This window comes from Saccoglossus kowalevskii, chromosome 17, assembly GCF_978046115.1.
Source record: "Saccoglossus kowalevskii chromosome 17, keSacKowa6.1, whole genome shotgun sequence".
Taxonomy (NCBI): Eukaryota; Metazoa; Hemichordata; class Enteropneusta; family Harrimaniidae; genus Saccoglossus; species Saccoglossus kowalevskii.
Window position 1 is genome coordinate 17,984,779 of NC_140657.1, and position 13,726 is coordinate 17,998,504.

A 13,726-nucleotide genomic window follows, 5' to 3' on the forward strand; every position below is an offset into this window, starting at 1 on the left:
TGTCAATATTTTCATCAAGCAACTTGCCATTTGTTTCAAAAAGACGTGTAGAGTTTTGATTCACGTTGCTACACCCCCTTGCTTGTAGTGCTGGCAGGGGATAAAGTAATTACCATTGTATATCTGTTATAACTAAAAAAATTCAACATTCATCATCATTGAACTTGTGTGTGTGTGATGGTTCTGATAATTTGCATACGGATTGGCTCACATTACCTAACTTTACCTTCTCCCCAATTGCACTGTCAACTATGTCCAATTGCAGCAGCTGGTACACTATTCAAAATAATGGCTTTCTTGTTTCATACTAAATAGTTGCATCATTTGTAAATGCTCCAAAATTCTCCCGATAGCTATTTTTAAATTGTATTGTAATTGTTAGGTCCACAAATTTTCTTAAGACAGTGTACAGCGAATGTGAAATCGTATTTTCATAAATATTTTTAACGCTAAAATTGTCTATGACAGCAATAATGTCCAGTATAGGGTCATAAGATCTGCACAAGATTTAGTCACGTCATGAGAATAGTTCAAGGATATTAATCATAAAATTTTTCTGTTATTTTTGTTGTAGATGGGAAAAACTGCTGAGTGACTCCAACAATCGCAAACAGCGTCTGTTGCGTGCCCAGGATCAATATCGCCAAGTTGAAGATCTCTTCTTGACCTTTGCCAAGAAGGCCTCTGCATTCAACAGCTGGTTTGAAAATGCAGAAGAAGACTTAACTGATCCTGTGCGCTGTAACTCGGTGGAAGAGATCAAGGTATAATACATTCAAGCTAAATTTGCAGTTCTCATTGATTGTGGTGAGCCGTCTATAGAAAGTTCTCTCATCTTGTGTAATATGATACAAATATTACATTTGAAAGCTAAATTTATCTCCCTTCAACAAATAAGCACACATTCTTGTTTTCCATATTTCAATAATTGTTGATAAATTTTTGTAGGCAATGCCAAATTTTGTCCATTTAGTCTAAAAAAAAAATATTGTACAATTTTGAAAAATGTTTTGCCAAAATTCCGGCAGGAAAATAAATTTGTAATTATATACTTTATGCTTGTATTGTTATTTGGCTTTATGTGACTTGCCAAGTTTCTAGTTTTAAAACACTATTTTGTAACAGAAATGTTTAATTATGCTTTTGATGGCAGCCGTAAATGATGTATTTAAACATTTTCGGTCATTTTCTGATGCTGTTTTATCTTGCAGGCATTACGTGAAGCCCACAACGCCTTCACCGCGTCTCTGAGTAGTGCCCAAGCCGATCTCAAGCAGTTAGCTGCTCTTGATAAACAGATTAAGAGTTACAATGTGACCTCTAACCCCTACACCTGGTTTACAATGGAAGCACTTGAGGATACCTGGCGTAATCTTCAGAAGATTATTAAAGAACGAGAAAGTGAACTGAATAAAGAAATGCGCAGACAGGAAGAGAATGATAAACTACGTAAAGAATTTGCTCAACACGCCAATGCTTTCCATGCCTGGTTACAAGAGACAAGGTACGTTAACAGTTGAGCACAGTAAAACCACGATCCACAGGGTCACACAAACTTCAAATATGCAAATGTGCTGTTAATTTTCAACAGTTGAAGGCAAAGTCGTTACAAACAACATTGGCATTTGTTCCTAGGAATATAATGATGTTGCAAGGGAAATTGATGAGAAGATAGTGGTTTTCCTTACCAGTTTACATTTGTGGCTACTGTAAGGGCCCCAGCCAAATGTTATATTTTTTGTCATTTCACAAAATTTAGGTAGTTTACAAAATTGAATTAGTTACTGTGTAAACTGTTTAATTTTCAGGATTTGATGATTTAACAATGTTTGTGTCAATAACATTTCTCAAAAGATGTCACTCTTATGACTGCAGTCACTACTACAAAATTTTCGATTTTCACTGACTTTGTCTCTTGCGTAATTTAATTTACAGTATTATGTATTTTAATTTATTTCTTTTATTTCCTGTCTTTCTTGTCTTTTTGTCTGCTGTGTCGGTGCTGGTTATCACTGCGGCTGTATGTCCACCTTGCTTCCTCAAAAACGCAACATTTCTTCTCATTCTGAAGGGAACACGTTGTCATGGGCGAAGGGTTATTATTTTATTTTATTTTTTTTCAAAAACCAACAGAAAACTAATCTCTAACCTGATTGTTGTGTTTCTTTATAAAAAAAAAAGTCCAATATTTAATTTCACCAAAGAGACCGTTAGGTGACGTTTACCTGACAGGTCCTCAAGTACATTCACCTTCCTTGCCCTGCCAAAGCACCTCCTGCCTGCCTGCCTGCCTGTTTTGCTTTTTTTTATCATCTTTGCATGCTTCATTCATCTATCTGAGCTGTTTCTCACTTCACTTGCATGTATGTATGTATCCTTTTAAAGTTAAAATGAGGTTTTGTTTCGTCTCTCAGAGAAGTGCACTCTTCCATTGCTTTGGTGGTAAGAATCCAAATAAGGCTATACCTAATTGACTATGCAAATTTATATGCAATATGCAAATTCGCTCATTGATATGCATAAATTGAATTACACTTTTTACAATTGACAGATCTTTTCCACAGTCAGGCGTGATATTATGTTGAGGGACACCCCTCCACTATGACTGCCTATATCTCGGTTCTGTTGAGTTTCAAATTTTGTACATTTGTCTCGGGATTATTTTGATAAAAATGATTATGCAAGGAAAGAATGTCCCAAGTTGTTCCTACCTGAACCCTTCATTCCCTTTTCTGCTGATGGTACAACCTGATTGGTTAATGTGATGCAGTTATACCATTTTGGAAAAGGGTAGGAAGGGCCGCTAGTGAGGGGAAAATGATTTTGTGCATGTTATCCCATCTCATTCATTCATTCATGCTATGGCAAATGAAAACCAATGCATCTTACAAATTAAGTATTGTTCCAATAGTGATTGGTGCAATTATTGAGGTAACATTGTGATATTTATTTATTTGTTATTTTTTGCAGAGCTCAAATGGTGGAGGAGTCCGGCACTTTGGAGGGCCAGTTAGAAGCCATGAAGGTATGACATTGAATAGCTCTGTGTAATTGAACCTGCCACGGAGGAATATCTTATGTGTTGTGCATATGGATGTACTGTAAAACGATTAAATATTCACTGGGTTTTAATTTTGCTTATTTCACGGACTGGAAAATGTGCTAAATTAAAACCCAGCATAGAACACATTATATAAATGATAAAACCCTGAATTTAAAGCCTGAAATGGTAAATCAGCGAAATTTAAAATGAGTCATTTTACAGTATTTTATGATAAAATATCCGAATGGATTAGTTTATTTGAGGTTGTAGTGTACAAGAATCTGGCTCACAAAAATGAAAAAGTTAAATTTGTTAAAAACCAACTCCTTGGAGAAAAGATTTTGAACATTTTTAAAGCTTGAAATAGCTAAACTTAAATAGAATCTATTTGCACAGATTGATCTGATAAAATCTGATAAGTGTTGTACAAAATAAGTCATATTTGTTGTTTTTTTTGTTAACAGCGCAAGTCGGTTGAAATTCGTGCTCACCGAACAGAGTTGAAGAAGATAGAAGACCTTGGTGCTGCCATGGAAGAACATCTAATTCTGGATAATAGGTAAATTATTTCATTTGAAAAAAAAAAAAAACTCCAATAAACCTTTATCCTGACTATCAATTATAAATGTTCAATATAACACTATTCTGTCAATGCTCTGTCAAAACGTCTGACAAGAGATCTAAAAGAGCGGCATTTGTCATAAGATTGAAAACACTGCCTGTTTTTTAGCAATTTGCAGTTGTGCATTAGATGTCAAATTTATAATAATTACTTTCCTTGAAACTTCGTCAAAATTTGACGGTAAAGGTCACATTTAAATAAACGTTTGTCAGTCATTGTTTTACAAGAGTGACAGTGAATAAATTGCTTATCATTACGTTTTGATAAGCAGACTTATTGGCAGACAGCTGGAAGACGTAATAACCTTCTCATGAACGTCCATGGTAAAGTCTGATGTTCAAGAAATAACAATTCTCTCGCCTGTTTATTGACTGTATAGTTGGAACCTGTATGTTGCTCGTTTTCATCGCTTTGTTTCTGTATTTTTCAGATACTCCGAGCACAGTACAGTTGGACTTGCCCAGCAGTGGGATCAGCTCGACCAATTAGGCATGCGTATGCAGCACAATCTGGAACAGCAAATCCAGGCTCGTAATACAACCGGTGTCAGCGAAGAGGCACTTAAGGAATTCAGTATGATGTTCAAGTAAGTGCGAAGTATTTTTAAAATTTTGAATTATACAGTTTATTCGCTAGTCTGACAATATGTGCTGGTCAGCATGTACAAGTTAACGAATCGTATATAAAGATGCTCAACTCTTTCTTGCTGTATGTGTTTAATAACCTGACTGGTTCTGCCTTATTCTCACATGTCAGTGTATTAAACTGCTGACATCCAACCGACCAACTAACATGTTACAACAGGGTGCTGCTTATTTGATTATGTAGATAAATTGCTGGGTTCGGGTGAAGTAAACTGGCCCAGTCGTGGAAATGTTATTGTTTTATATCATAATTTCTTTAGAACTAGTTTGTCGAATCTTCCACATTGAATTACCACGACTCTGGTCTATTCTGCCACGCCCTCTATAGTTGTCACCACAATTTTGTGCTGATAAATATGCTAATGAATTATAAGCTGCCAACCAATAAGAATTCAGCTTTTGGTCCGATCAGTTCTACGCAACTATATCGCAATGGGTATGCTGCAGAATCGACCAGTCGTGGGAATTTCGCGTCAGACCATGATTTAAAAAAAAAAGGTATAAAATGGACCCCACTGTACAAGCAAAGAGATGAATTCTATCAGGTTACTTACTGCACTTGAAATTTTATATTTCTTTTCATTCCAGGTACTTTGACAAGGATAAGTCTGGAAAACTGGATCACCAGGAATTCAAGTCTTGTCTCAGATCTCTGGGTTACGATCTTCCAGTGGTTGAAGAGGGTCAAGAAGATCCGGAATTCCAGGCTATCCTGGATATGGTTGATCCCAATAGGTAGGTCTAAGTGTCTTTAATACTTCCATATCTGGAAATGTATCACTGCTGACAATATAGCCATATATGGTCTTCTTTTCTTTTACTATCTGCATTACTACCATATATGGCATTGTTACTTGTCAACTCCATGTATGGAAATATGCCCAGTACTATTATATAATAGTAATACTTATTTACCATTTCGCATAGAAGAAAAATTCACTGTTCAATTTTAGCGGATTTGATGATGTGAAGATTCGTTAGGTTTGTGACAGAAACAATAAATTCTATAAAGTGAGCTTTATGCAAATTACAGTATGGCATAATAGTTATGCAAATTACTAGTTATTTGCATATAATACTGTAGAATACTTTATTTTCGCTTGGAATTAAGTTTTGCTGAAGGAATGATTCAGTGAAAATAAAATCCAGCGAATATACCTTTATTCCTATATTTTACATTCAACTTGTCAAAAATCAGTGAAAATAAATTCCATACAATGCACCAAAAATGTTTTTCAGTAGTTGATTGTCATCAGCTATATTCTTGAGTAAGATATAGAACACCTTCCATGCTGGAATCAATGCGTGTGAGCCAATCAGAAACACTTTTATAACTTTATTTAATTATATTTCCAGGGATGGTTTTGTTTCTTTACAAGAATACATGGCATTCATGATTAGCCGTGAAACTGAAAATGTCCAATCCAGCGAAGAAATTGAAAATGCTTTCCGTGCACTCAGCTCAGAAGGAAAATCTTTTGTCACCAAGCAAGAACTATATTCGGTAAGTGCTTTAGTACTTTCAGCAATTTTACGGTAAAAAAATTATTCACTATTTGTGACAGTCAAGTATTACAATCAAGAAGTGCAGAAAATGTGTAGATTATTATCTTCCTTGTACCATTACTTATAATTTTCTACTTTTCATATTTTTTTTTAGAACCTACCAAAAGACCAAGCAGAATGGTGTATTCTACATATGAAGCCGTACACAGACAGCAAAGGAAGAACTGTCCCTGGAGCGCTGGACTTTGTTGATTTTACTCGCTCTTTATTCCAGAACTAAACGATCTGTTCCAGTCGCAATAATATCAGTTCTTAATATTGTAGTTTTTTAGTCATAGTTTTAAAACGGCTTGCCACTGCATGTAACAAGTGATCTAGCGACAAATGCATTCGTCTTACTATTTCTTTTTAAATTTGTCTCCGTAAGATTTATCTTGTAGTTTTAAATAAATGAGAAATGTGTAAAGAAGATTATTATAATTACTGTGTGTGCTCTGTTATAAGCACACTCTGAGGGAAACAAACTGGATTAAAATCTGCATTATTATGGACATAGACAGACCTCTGTCATTTACGTAAGTGCACGCCATACTAATAGAGTAAATACACTAGTCGAGATTTTTAAGTGGTCTGGATATTTCCTCAACCTTTCACCTGATATTGTGTAAGTTACCTGGTATAGACAGAGAGATGTATTCAAGGTGTGCTAAGCTGTTAATTTGGTTGTCATACATGCTTTAAACTTCTGTAGTTGTACGTTTATTATCATTGTACAATTATTGTAGCCGTAATTCATGGACAATTAACAGTTGCTGCAAGATTTATTGAGTATGTTTTATGTAAGATTTTGCTGAATATCAAAGCAATGTATCGCGTTTGCTTCTGACAGTACCGGTAGTTCACTATATTCACCTAAGCACTTTTACTTCAAGAATGGAAACTTTAGGATTTATCCCTATTTTCCTAAATGTGTTTTACTTCTTTTTCAACTGTCACATGCATGTGGTTGGTATAGTGAAATAAAGTTATCTAGATGTTCTATATTATTGTTGTCAATCTGCATTTCAAATTGAGCACTGACTGAAAGACAAAACTATAGTAGAAAACATACCAGTAATTACTGTAAAATACTTTTTTTAAGCGTGAATTAATTTTCACTGAAAATACTTTTAGGTGTTTTGTATGGGATTTATTTTCACTGATTTCTGTCAAGTTGAATGTAAAATATAGGAAAAAAGGTATATTTGCTGGATTTCATTTTCACTGAATCATTCCTTCAGCAAAGTATTTTACAGTAAATTATAGAAAACCTTGCACCAAAAAAACAGAAGTTTACAAATGACAAGTCAAAAACCAAATCCAAGTAGATAGAACAAATAGTCTTTGCAATGAGAGTATGTGTGTATGTTGCTCCACCATTGCCTCAAGAACTGTCAGATTTCTATGAAACTTGGTAAGTGTATGTCCTGGGACAAAACATAGACCTGATTAGTTTTTGGTTGAAATTTTTGCTTATGCATACCCATAATTATGAATATTTCAAGAACCAATCAACAGAATTCAAGGAAACTAATATTTACATAAATGCCCTTGGATTATGTACAGATCTGTTAAAGTTTGGGTTGAAATCTGAGCATAATAATTTTCTAATTGTCAATGAAACTTAGTGGATAGATGCTCTTGGACAATTTCCAGACCCGTTTATTTTGGGTTTCAAATCTGTATATGCTAATTTGCATAATAGCAATTTTTCAGCCTTTCCTGCTGATGTCTCAAACATCAGATATCAATGAAACTTGGGACATGGATGTTCTTGGGTAATCCACATTCTTGATTACTTTAGGTTGAAATCTATTTGTATTAAATTTCATACTTATGCATAAATTGGGTCATGTGACCTCATTAATGTGCGTAACTAATATCTCAAGCTTTCGGTATGCTAAAGACATGCAACCAGTGTTATAATGAAGGCATTGGAAGAGCAATATGATTAATGTATCAGATGACCATATATGGTCATGTTATCGCATTTATAAGCCTTACTGTTATATCTCAACTTATCACAGAACCAATATGGTCTTCACATGACCTCATGAATATGCATAACTAATACCAGTGCAGCTTTGAAGGCATTGGATGAGAGATGTGGCTGATGTATTATTTGACTATATTTGGTCATGTGATGTAATTAATAAGCATTATTTTAATATTTAGAGAATTATTGCTGATAAGTATATGTAACAAATGCTGTAATGAAGGCATTGGACAAGTAAAATGACCAATTTATCACATGTATATATATTTTCATGTGATCTCATTATTATGCATAAATGTTATATCTCAAGTACTGTTTAGGATAGGGACATGCAACTAGTGTTATAATGAAAGCATTGGGAAAGTAATATTAATAATAATGTATCAGATGACCATATATGGTCATGTGATCTCATTATTATGCATAAATGTTATATCTCAAGTACTGTTTAGGATAGGGACATGCAACTAGTGTTATAATGAAAGCATTGGGAAAGTAATATGAATAATGTATCAGATGACCATATATGGTCATTTAATCTCGCATATATGGTCATCTGATGTATTGCAACTACTGTTGGAGATAGGGATGCAACCAATACTATGATGCTGTTGTCAAAATGAAACAATGTTACCAAAATACCAATTCATATATTTATTTATATCATAGCCCCCCGAGAACCACCCACATCACTACTTCCAGTTATGTTAAATACAGCATTTGCTCTATTAAAAGTGCATATGCGTAAATGACAGAAAAGAGTCTGTGGTCAAAGACATACAATTATTTCAATGATTTGGAGACGTACTTCTAATATTGTAAATACGGTATTCCTTATTTATACTTCATGCCTTGAATAATGTTAGCACATGGGAGTTGTTTCTAAGGTTTTGCTGATTGATCCAATCTGATTAAAATCTGATGTAGTGTACAGGCTTTAATTATTTTCGCTATAAATTTATTTTAATTTTATTTGTTATTACTTTTGTTATATTATTTTACTTTGATTTTTTTTAATTCCGCCCTACATACATCACAATATCAAAGTAAACTATCTAGATTTCTCAGTCATTGGCTGAATGACAATTTAAGTAAGCACAAAGCGAGATTAGTATGCAAGTACAGCAAATGGCATTGTAGACAATTGGACAACTTTATTTTTAAGTTTGATTTTACAAGATATTTCTTAAAACTACAAAGGAAAATAATTAAATATTTCCACACAGTAGTTTCAAATTTCTACTCATTGTTTTCATAATTGTAAATTCATAAATGGCTTCCTCTAGAATTGTTCTTAATACAAAGCTCAAACTGTACAAGAATTCCAGTTAGAAAATTGAGCAGTATTATTAAATGATTGTAAATTCAGAAAAGGTTTATTATGGAATTTTTCTGTACAAGAATTCCAGTTAAATTTTCATTGATTTGTCGCCAAAATTGTGTTTGAATCTTTTTTCATGTGAAGTTATAAGCATAATATAATAATACAGACCAAAGTGTGCAAATAGCAGAACTTAGAAGAGCATTACCGTAACTTAATTGTGATTGAGTTCACAGCATCTTAACATGTCATCATCGAGACACCGAATCTTTGATGATTGAAAATGGACCAGTATCATTTGATGTGAAGCATTTTCCATTAAGATGAGTCACGGTTGCACAACAGCCTTTTTTAGTTGTTTCTTGTAGTAGCCATTTATGACTCCTTTTGATTTTATAGTATAACAATTTTACTGCCACTGTGTTTGAGTGAACATCAAACGTTGGTTGGTTGCATACATGAATAATTCAAGACAGCAATTATTGAGAAAACAATAACTTGGTGGATAAACCTTGCAGTATTCAGGTTTTGATCAGTATAACTCACGAACGCCCAAACTTTCCCGATTTTTCAGCCATATTAATAGTTCTCAGTATTAAAAGGTCTTTCAACTTAATTTCACTACAAAACTTTAAAGCAGTGTTCACAGTATTGTTTTTATACACTACATTTCCTCAAGCCATGAATGTTTTTTTTTATATGAAATCACAATTAGTGGATGCATACCATCCATAAAGAATTCCACAAAGGTGACCTTTGATTCCATTACCTTAAAATGAATAGTTTTTGCAATTTCAACATTCTGTGCCAAACTTTACAATACAATATATATATATATATATATATATACACAAACTCAGAGAACTATTATTTGTCTGAGATGCAAATGATTTGAATTGTTTTGAATAAATTTGATATATTTTCTGCATAATATGCCCATGAGTATTGGGCATTACCAAAAGGCTTCGCTAGCTAAATAAAAACTTTTTTTTTTTCAAATTTGAAAGTAGCATGTCTTATAAATTTAGATAAAAAACAGTCATGTCTAAGTAAAAGTGATAGTATGCCTGGATCAAGATTTAATTTTAAATTCAAAGCATTTGGGTATTCATTACATTATTATACATTTTCAGGTATTATTATAATCTGTCACCGTAACGCCATAAGTTACAGCGTGCTGTAATTTTGCAGTATTTTACAGGGTATTTTCATCCTACCATATAAGGAAATGCGAATTCCAAATATGGAATGATTACGTGCATAAGTACCTCTTATAATAAAAACAAACATGGCTGACACCTGGGCTTGCCAGACTCCTCAAAAGGAGTTCGCTGATTCTGTTCTAAACTTTTTGGATTTCAGAATTCCCATGATGCATTCCTGGGAGGAAAATAATATAATAATAAGGTTATTACGAGAATACCTCAAAGTATCCACACTTAGACAGTTCGCCGCGCGTCAATCGATACTCCAGCTGTACTGTCTTCATGCATACTTTGAGGTATTCTCGTAATACACACATCATTGTAGAATTGATCATGACTATGACCATGACTCTTTAAGATTCTCTCTATACACTACTGTCAGCATATGTTGTCATGGTATTCACGAAATATAATTGCCCTGAAAAATACTTTGGAATAAGAATGGTATTTGGCCACATATGAAGCAGGGATTACATTAATATTTCAATGTAGCAAGTCCTGATGAGAAAATGAAGTGGAATTGAAAATATATATTTTGTGAAGGTTTATTATAAATGGAACCCCTTTTTGTACAAAAATGGGGGTCCCTTTCTAGTATTGGTGGTCCCGGAAGCAGTTAAGGCAATCCCTGATAGTAAGCAAGTTTAATCATCCTTCTCAGCTTCAAAGAATATACGAGCAGAGAAGCAGGCTTCTGGTCGTAAAGCATACGTTGCTGCTAAACAATCTGTATTCCGACTGAACCACTTAACAGCCTCGTATTCAACTTCTTCTTCATCATCTTCTGAACCATAATCGCCGACATAGACAATAGAGGAATAATAGCGTTTAAGAATACTGAAATCATCCCTCCCTTCTATTACAGATTCTGAGGACCCATCATTGAAGCCAGGAGACAGAACACACACATAAAGTTTGTTATTCAAACTAGCCGGGTAATATTCTTTCATTGGTGAAAACAGTTCCAGAGCATGCCACCATTCCCCTATCTCAGGGTTATAAACTTCTACGTCGTGTACTTTCTTTGAGTCGTCATCCTCACCGCCGACTAGCCAAATTTCATTATTATGTACAGTAATGCCACTCGAAAATCTCGGGTACACCATGGGCGGGAGATTAATATTCCAAGTGTCAGTCTCGGTGTTATAACTCATTGTGCGACTTCCAGAGAAAACATAGATGTGTTTTTCCACACTTGCAGCAGACATATCCATAGCTTCACGTGGCATGGGAGCAACATACTCCCATCTGCCGAGCAGTGGATCATACTTTTCAATGCTTGTTAATATTTCCCAATCATTTTCTCCTCCTAATGCATACACGCATCCATTACATGAAACAAACCCAAACTTCTCCCGGCCAGACAACATAGGTTCTCGCTCCATCCAAACTTTTCTAATATGATTATATTGGTAAAACTTTCTATCTTCATACTGGCTTGAAGCAGCATAAATATCGTTATTGGATGTAACCACAAATTTTGCACCACACTCATTCATTTCATCTGGATATGGTATACTGCAGTGCTCAGCCGAACTGGGATCAAGACAAACTAGTTTTCGGTTGTCTTCCACTGCCCAGCCTTTGTCGGTAATAATTAATATGTCTCGGGCAAACATTCCTAAGCGTCTCTCAATTCTGGGTCCGTCAAAAAGAAAATCCTCACTACTCCCAGCCTCATCAGAATGGCCATGTATGGTTTCCTCAATGTACTTCAAACATTCAGTGGATTCGGCAATAGTCTGATTACATTTAATCTTGTTGCAAAGATAAGTCAGCTTCATGAACCCCAGACGTAAATCTAGAAAGCACTTCCAAAGAACTTCTTTCCTATTACATTTATCAAAGGTGTACCATTTTAACAAGGCTTCATACACAGTTTCTTCATTCTTAACGTTCAGTGTACTGCTTTTCACAACTCTCTCAATGACCTCGGTCGGAGACTGGGCAAATTCCTCTTCCTCTACTACCTTCACAAAGTGTAGGTTAAAATACTCCCACGCCGAAGTCTCGAGCTGCTTGTGCGTGATAAGCACAGCTAAATTGTACACACCGACACAATTGTGTGCGTCAATGTGTCTCTCTAAATAGTCGGCACAGTGATTAATAAGTGGTTCAATCTGAAACATGTGGGCCGCTTGCACCAACCCTTGTATTGTCTCGGCGTCTAGTGTTACTTCAGAGCAATACACATAGTTTAACACGTACTGCAGTGACTGCGGTTCCACACCCTTTATTGTAATCCTTTCCATGTTGGCTTCACGAAGACTGCCGGTAAACATGGCACGGAAGTAAGGACTGCAAGCTGCAAGAACATTACGGTGACACGCAAAGGAACGTTCTCCGGCTACAAGCGTAACATCGGTGAGGATACCAGTCTCGTAGAAAGATTTCAACTCATGGAGAATTTTCTGTGAATGTTGACAGTCTATGGTGTGTGCTGGCCGTGACGAGTCCGTCATTTTGATTATCGCCTGTGTCCCAACAATCCACGTAGCAACAGATTTTGAACCGACCGTAACGACGTTTGAAGTAAAACGTCGTGATTTCAGGCTTCCTTCAAGATTCAGATCTGTTCTGCATTACCGTAGTTATGTTGGCCCAACAGACTCTGTAAACCACCTCCACGCCACACTACCGACCTCGTCCCGCATCTTCCATGGAAGCTGCCATTTTGAAGAGCGCCACCAACTTTGAAACGAAATAATCGAATTATCGCCGTGGAGATACAATTGGTTTTAGCCTTTGATACTACCAATACTGTTTTTAACACATTGAATTTACTTCATTTAAATTAACGTAGTCTGGTATAGAGTAATGCTAATAAATCCCAGCTATTAATTTATTTTTTACTTACTGAATTTTTATTTATTTATTTGTTTGTTTGTTTGTTTTGTTTATTTAGAGACTTTCACTGAATGGAATATATATATATTTAATTTGCTCTTATAGGCCACTAGCCCCTTTTGCTTATTACAATACTGATACAACAAATCTTTGGTCAAAGGTCAAGTACATCTTGTCTCAACTTAAATGCATTTTGTATAAAAACAGCTAAGTTACTAATAATTTCAAATGAATTACATGACATTAAAGAATAAAACTTATTTACAGATGGATTTGTATAAGCCCAAATGGGAATGAGCCGCTTTCTAAGCATCTCGTACAGAGGACATATCATAATGAAATGATATTCGTCCTCTACTTCCATCATGTCACAGACTTGACAAAGTCTATAATCAATGTCAAGCCCCATGACCCTGCCGCCCTCTATTGCCAATACATGACTGGAACATCTAAAGCATGATAATGTTCTTCTCAATTTAACATTACTAATAAATAATCTTCCC

The 13,726-nt window shown here is 35.0% G+C and overlaps 2 protein-coding genes across 7 annotated transcripts in view; one reads left to right on the forward strand and one right to left on the reverse strand.

Moving 5' to 3' along the window:
* Positions 1 to 6,284, forward strand: part of LOC100373024 (spectrin alpha chain, non-erythrocytic 1-like) — a 44,750-nt gene extending 38,466 nt beyond the window's left edge. For all 6 annotated transcript variants that reach the window (XM_085492176.1, XM_078009793.1, XM_085492179.1 and 3 more), the window contains 8 exons: positions 575 to 764; positions 1,212 to 1,504; positions 2,971 to 3,025; positions 3,508 to 3,602; positions 4,096 to 4,251; positions 4,898 to 5,044; positions 5,666 to 5,813; positions 5,970 to 6,284. In XM_085492176.1, the coding sequence (XP_085348302.1) occupies positions 575 to 764; positions 1,212 to 1,504; positions 2,971 to 3,025; positions 3,508 to 3,602; positions 4,096 to 4,251; positions 4,898 to 5,044; positions 5,666 to 5,813; positions 5,970 to 6,095 (1,210 nt within the window). In that variant the 3' untranslated portion in view covers positions 6,096 to 6,284. The remainder of the gene's footprint in view (positions 1 to 574; positions 765 to 1,211; positions 1,505 to 2,970; positions 3,026 to 3,507; positions 3,603 to 4,095; positions 4,252 to 4,897; positions 5,045 to 5,665; positions 5,814 to 5,969) is intronic.
* Positions 6,285 to 10,762: 4,478 nt separating this feature from the next.
* LOC100374229 (kelch repeat and BTB domain-containing protein 8-like) lies at positions 10,763 to 13,053 on the reverse strand. The gene has a single exon (XM_002735336.3). The coding sequence runs from the start codon at positions 12,836 to 12,838 to the stop codon at positions 11,021 to 11,023; it is 1,818 nt and encodes a 605-aa protein (XP_002735382.1). The 5' UTR covers positions 12,839 to 13,053; the 3' UTR covers positions 10,763 to 11,020.
* Between the last annotated feature and the right edge of the window lie 673 nt (positions 13,054 to 13,726).

Excerpts from the sequence above, each read along its gene's own strand:
- LOC100374229 (XM_002735336.3), bottom strand. The coding sequence starts at position 12,838 with ATGACGGACTCGTCACGGCCAGCACACACCATAGACTGTCAACATTCA.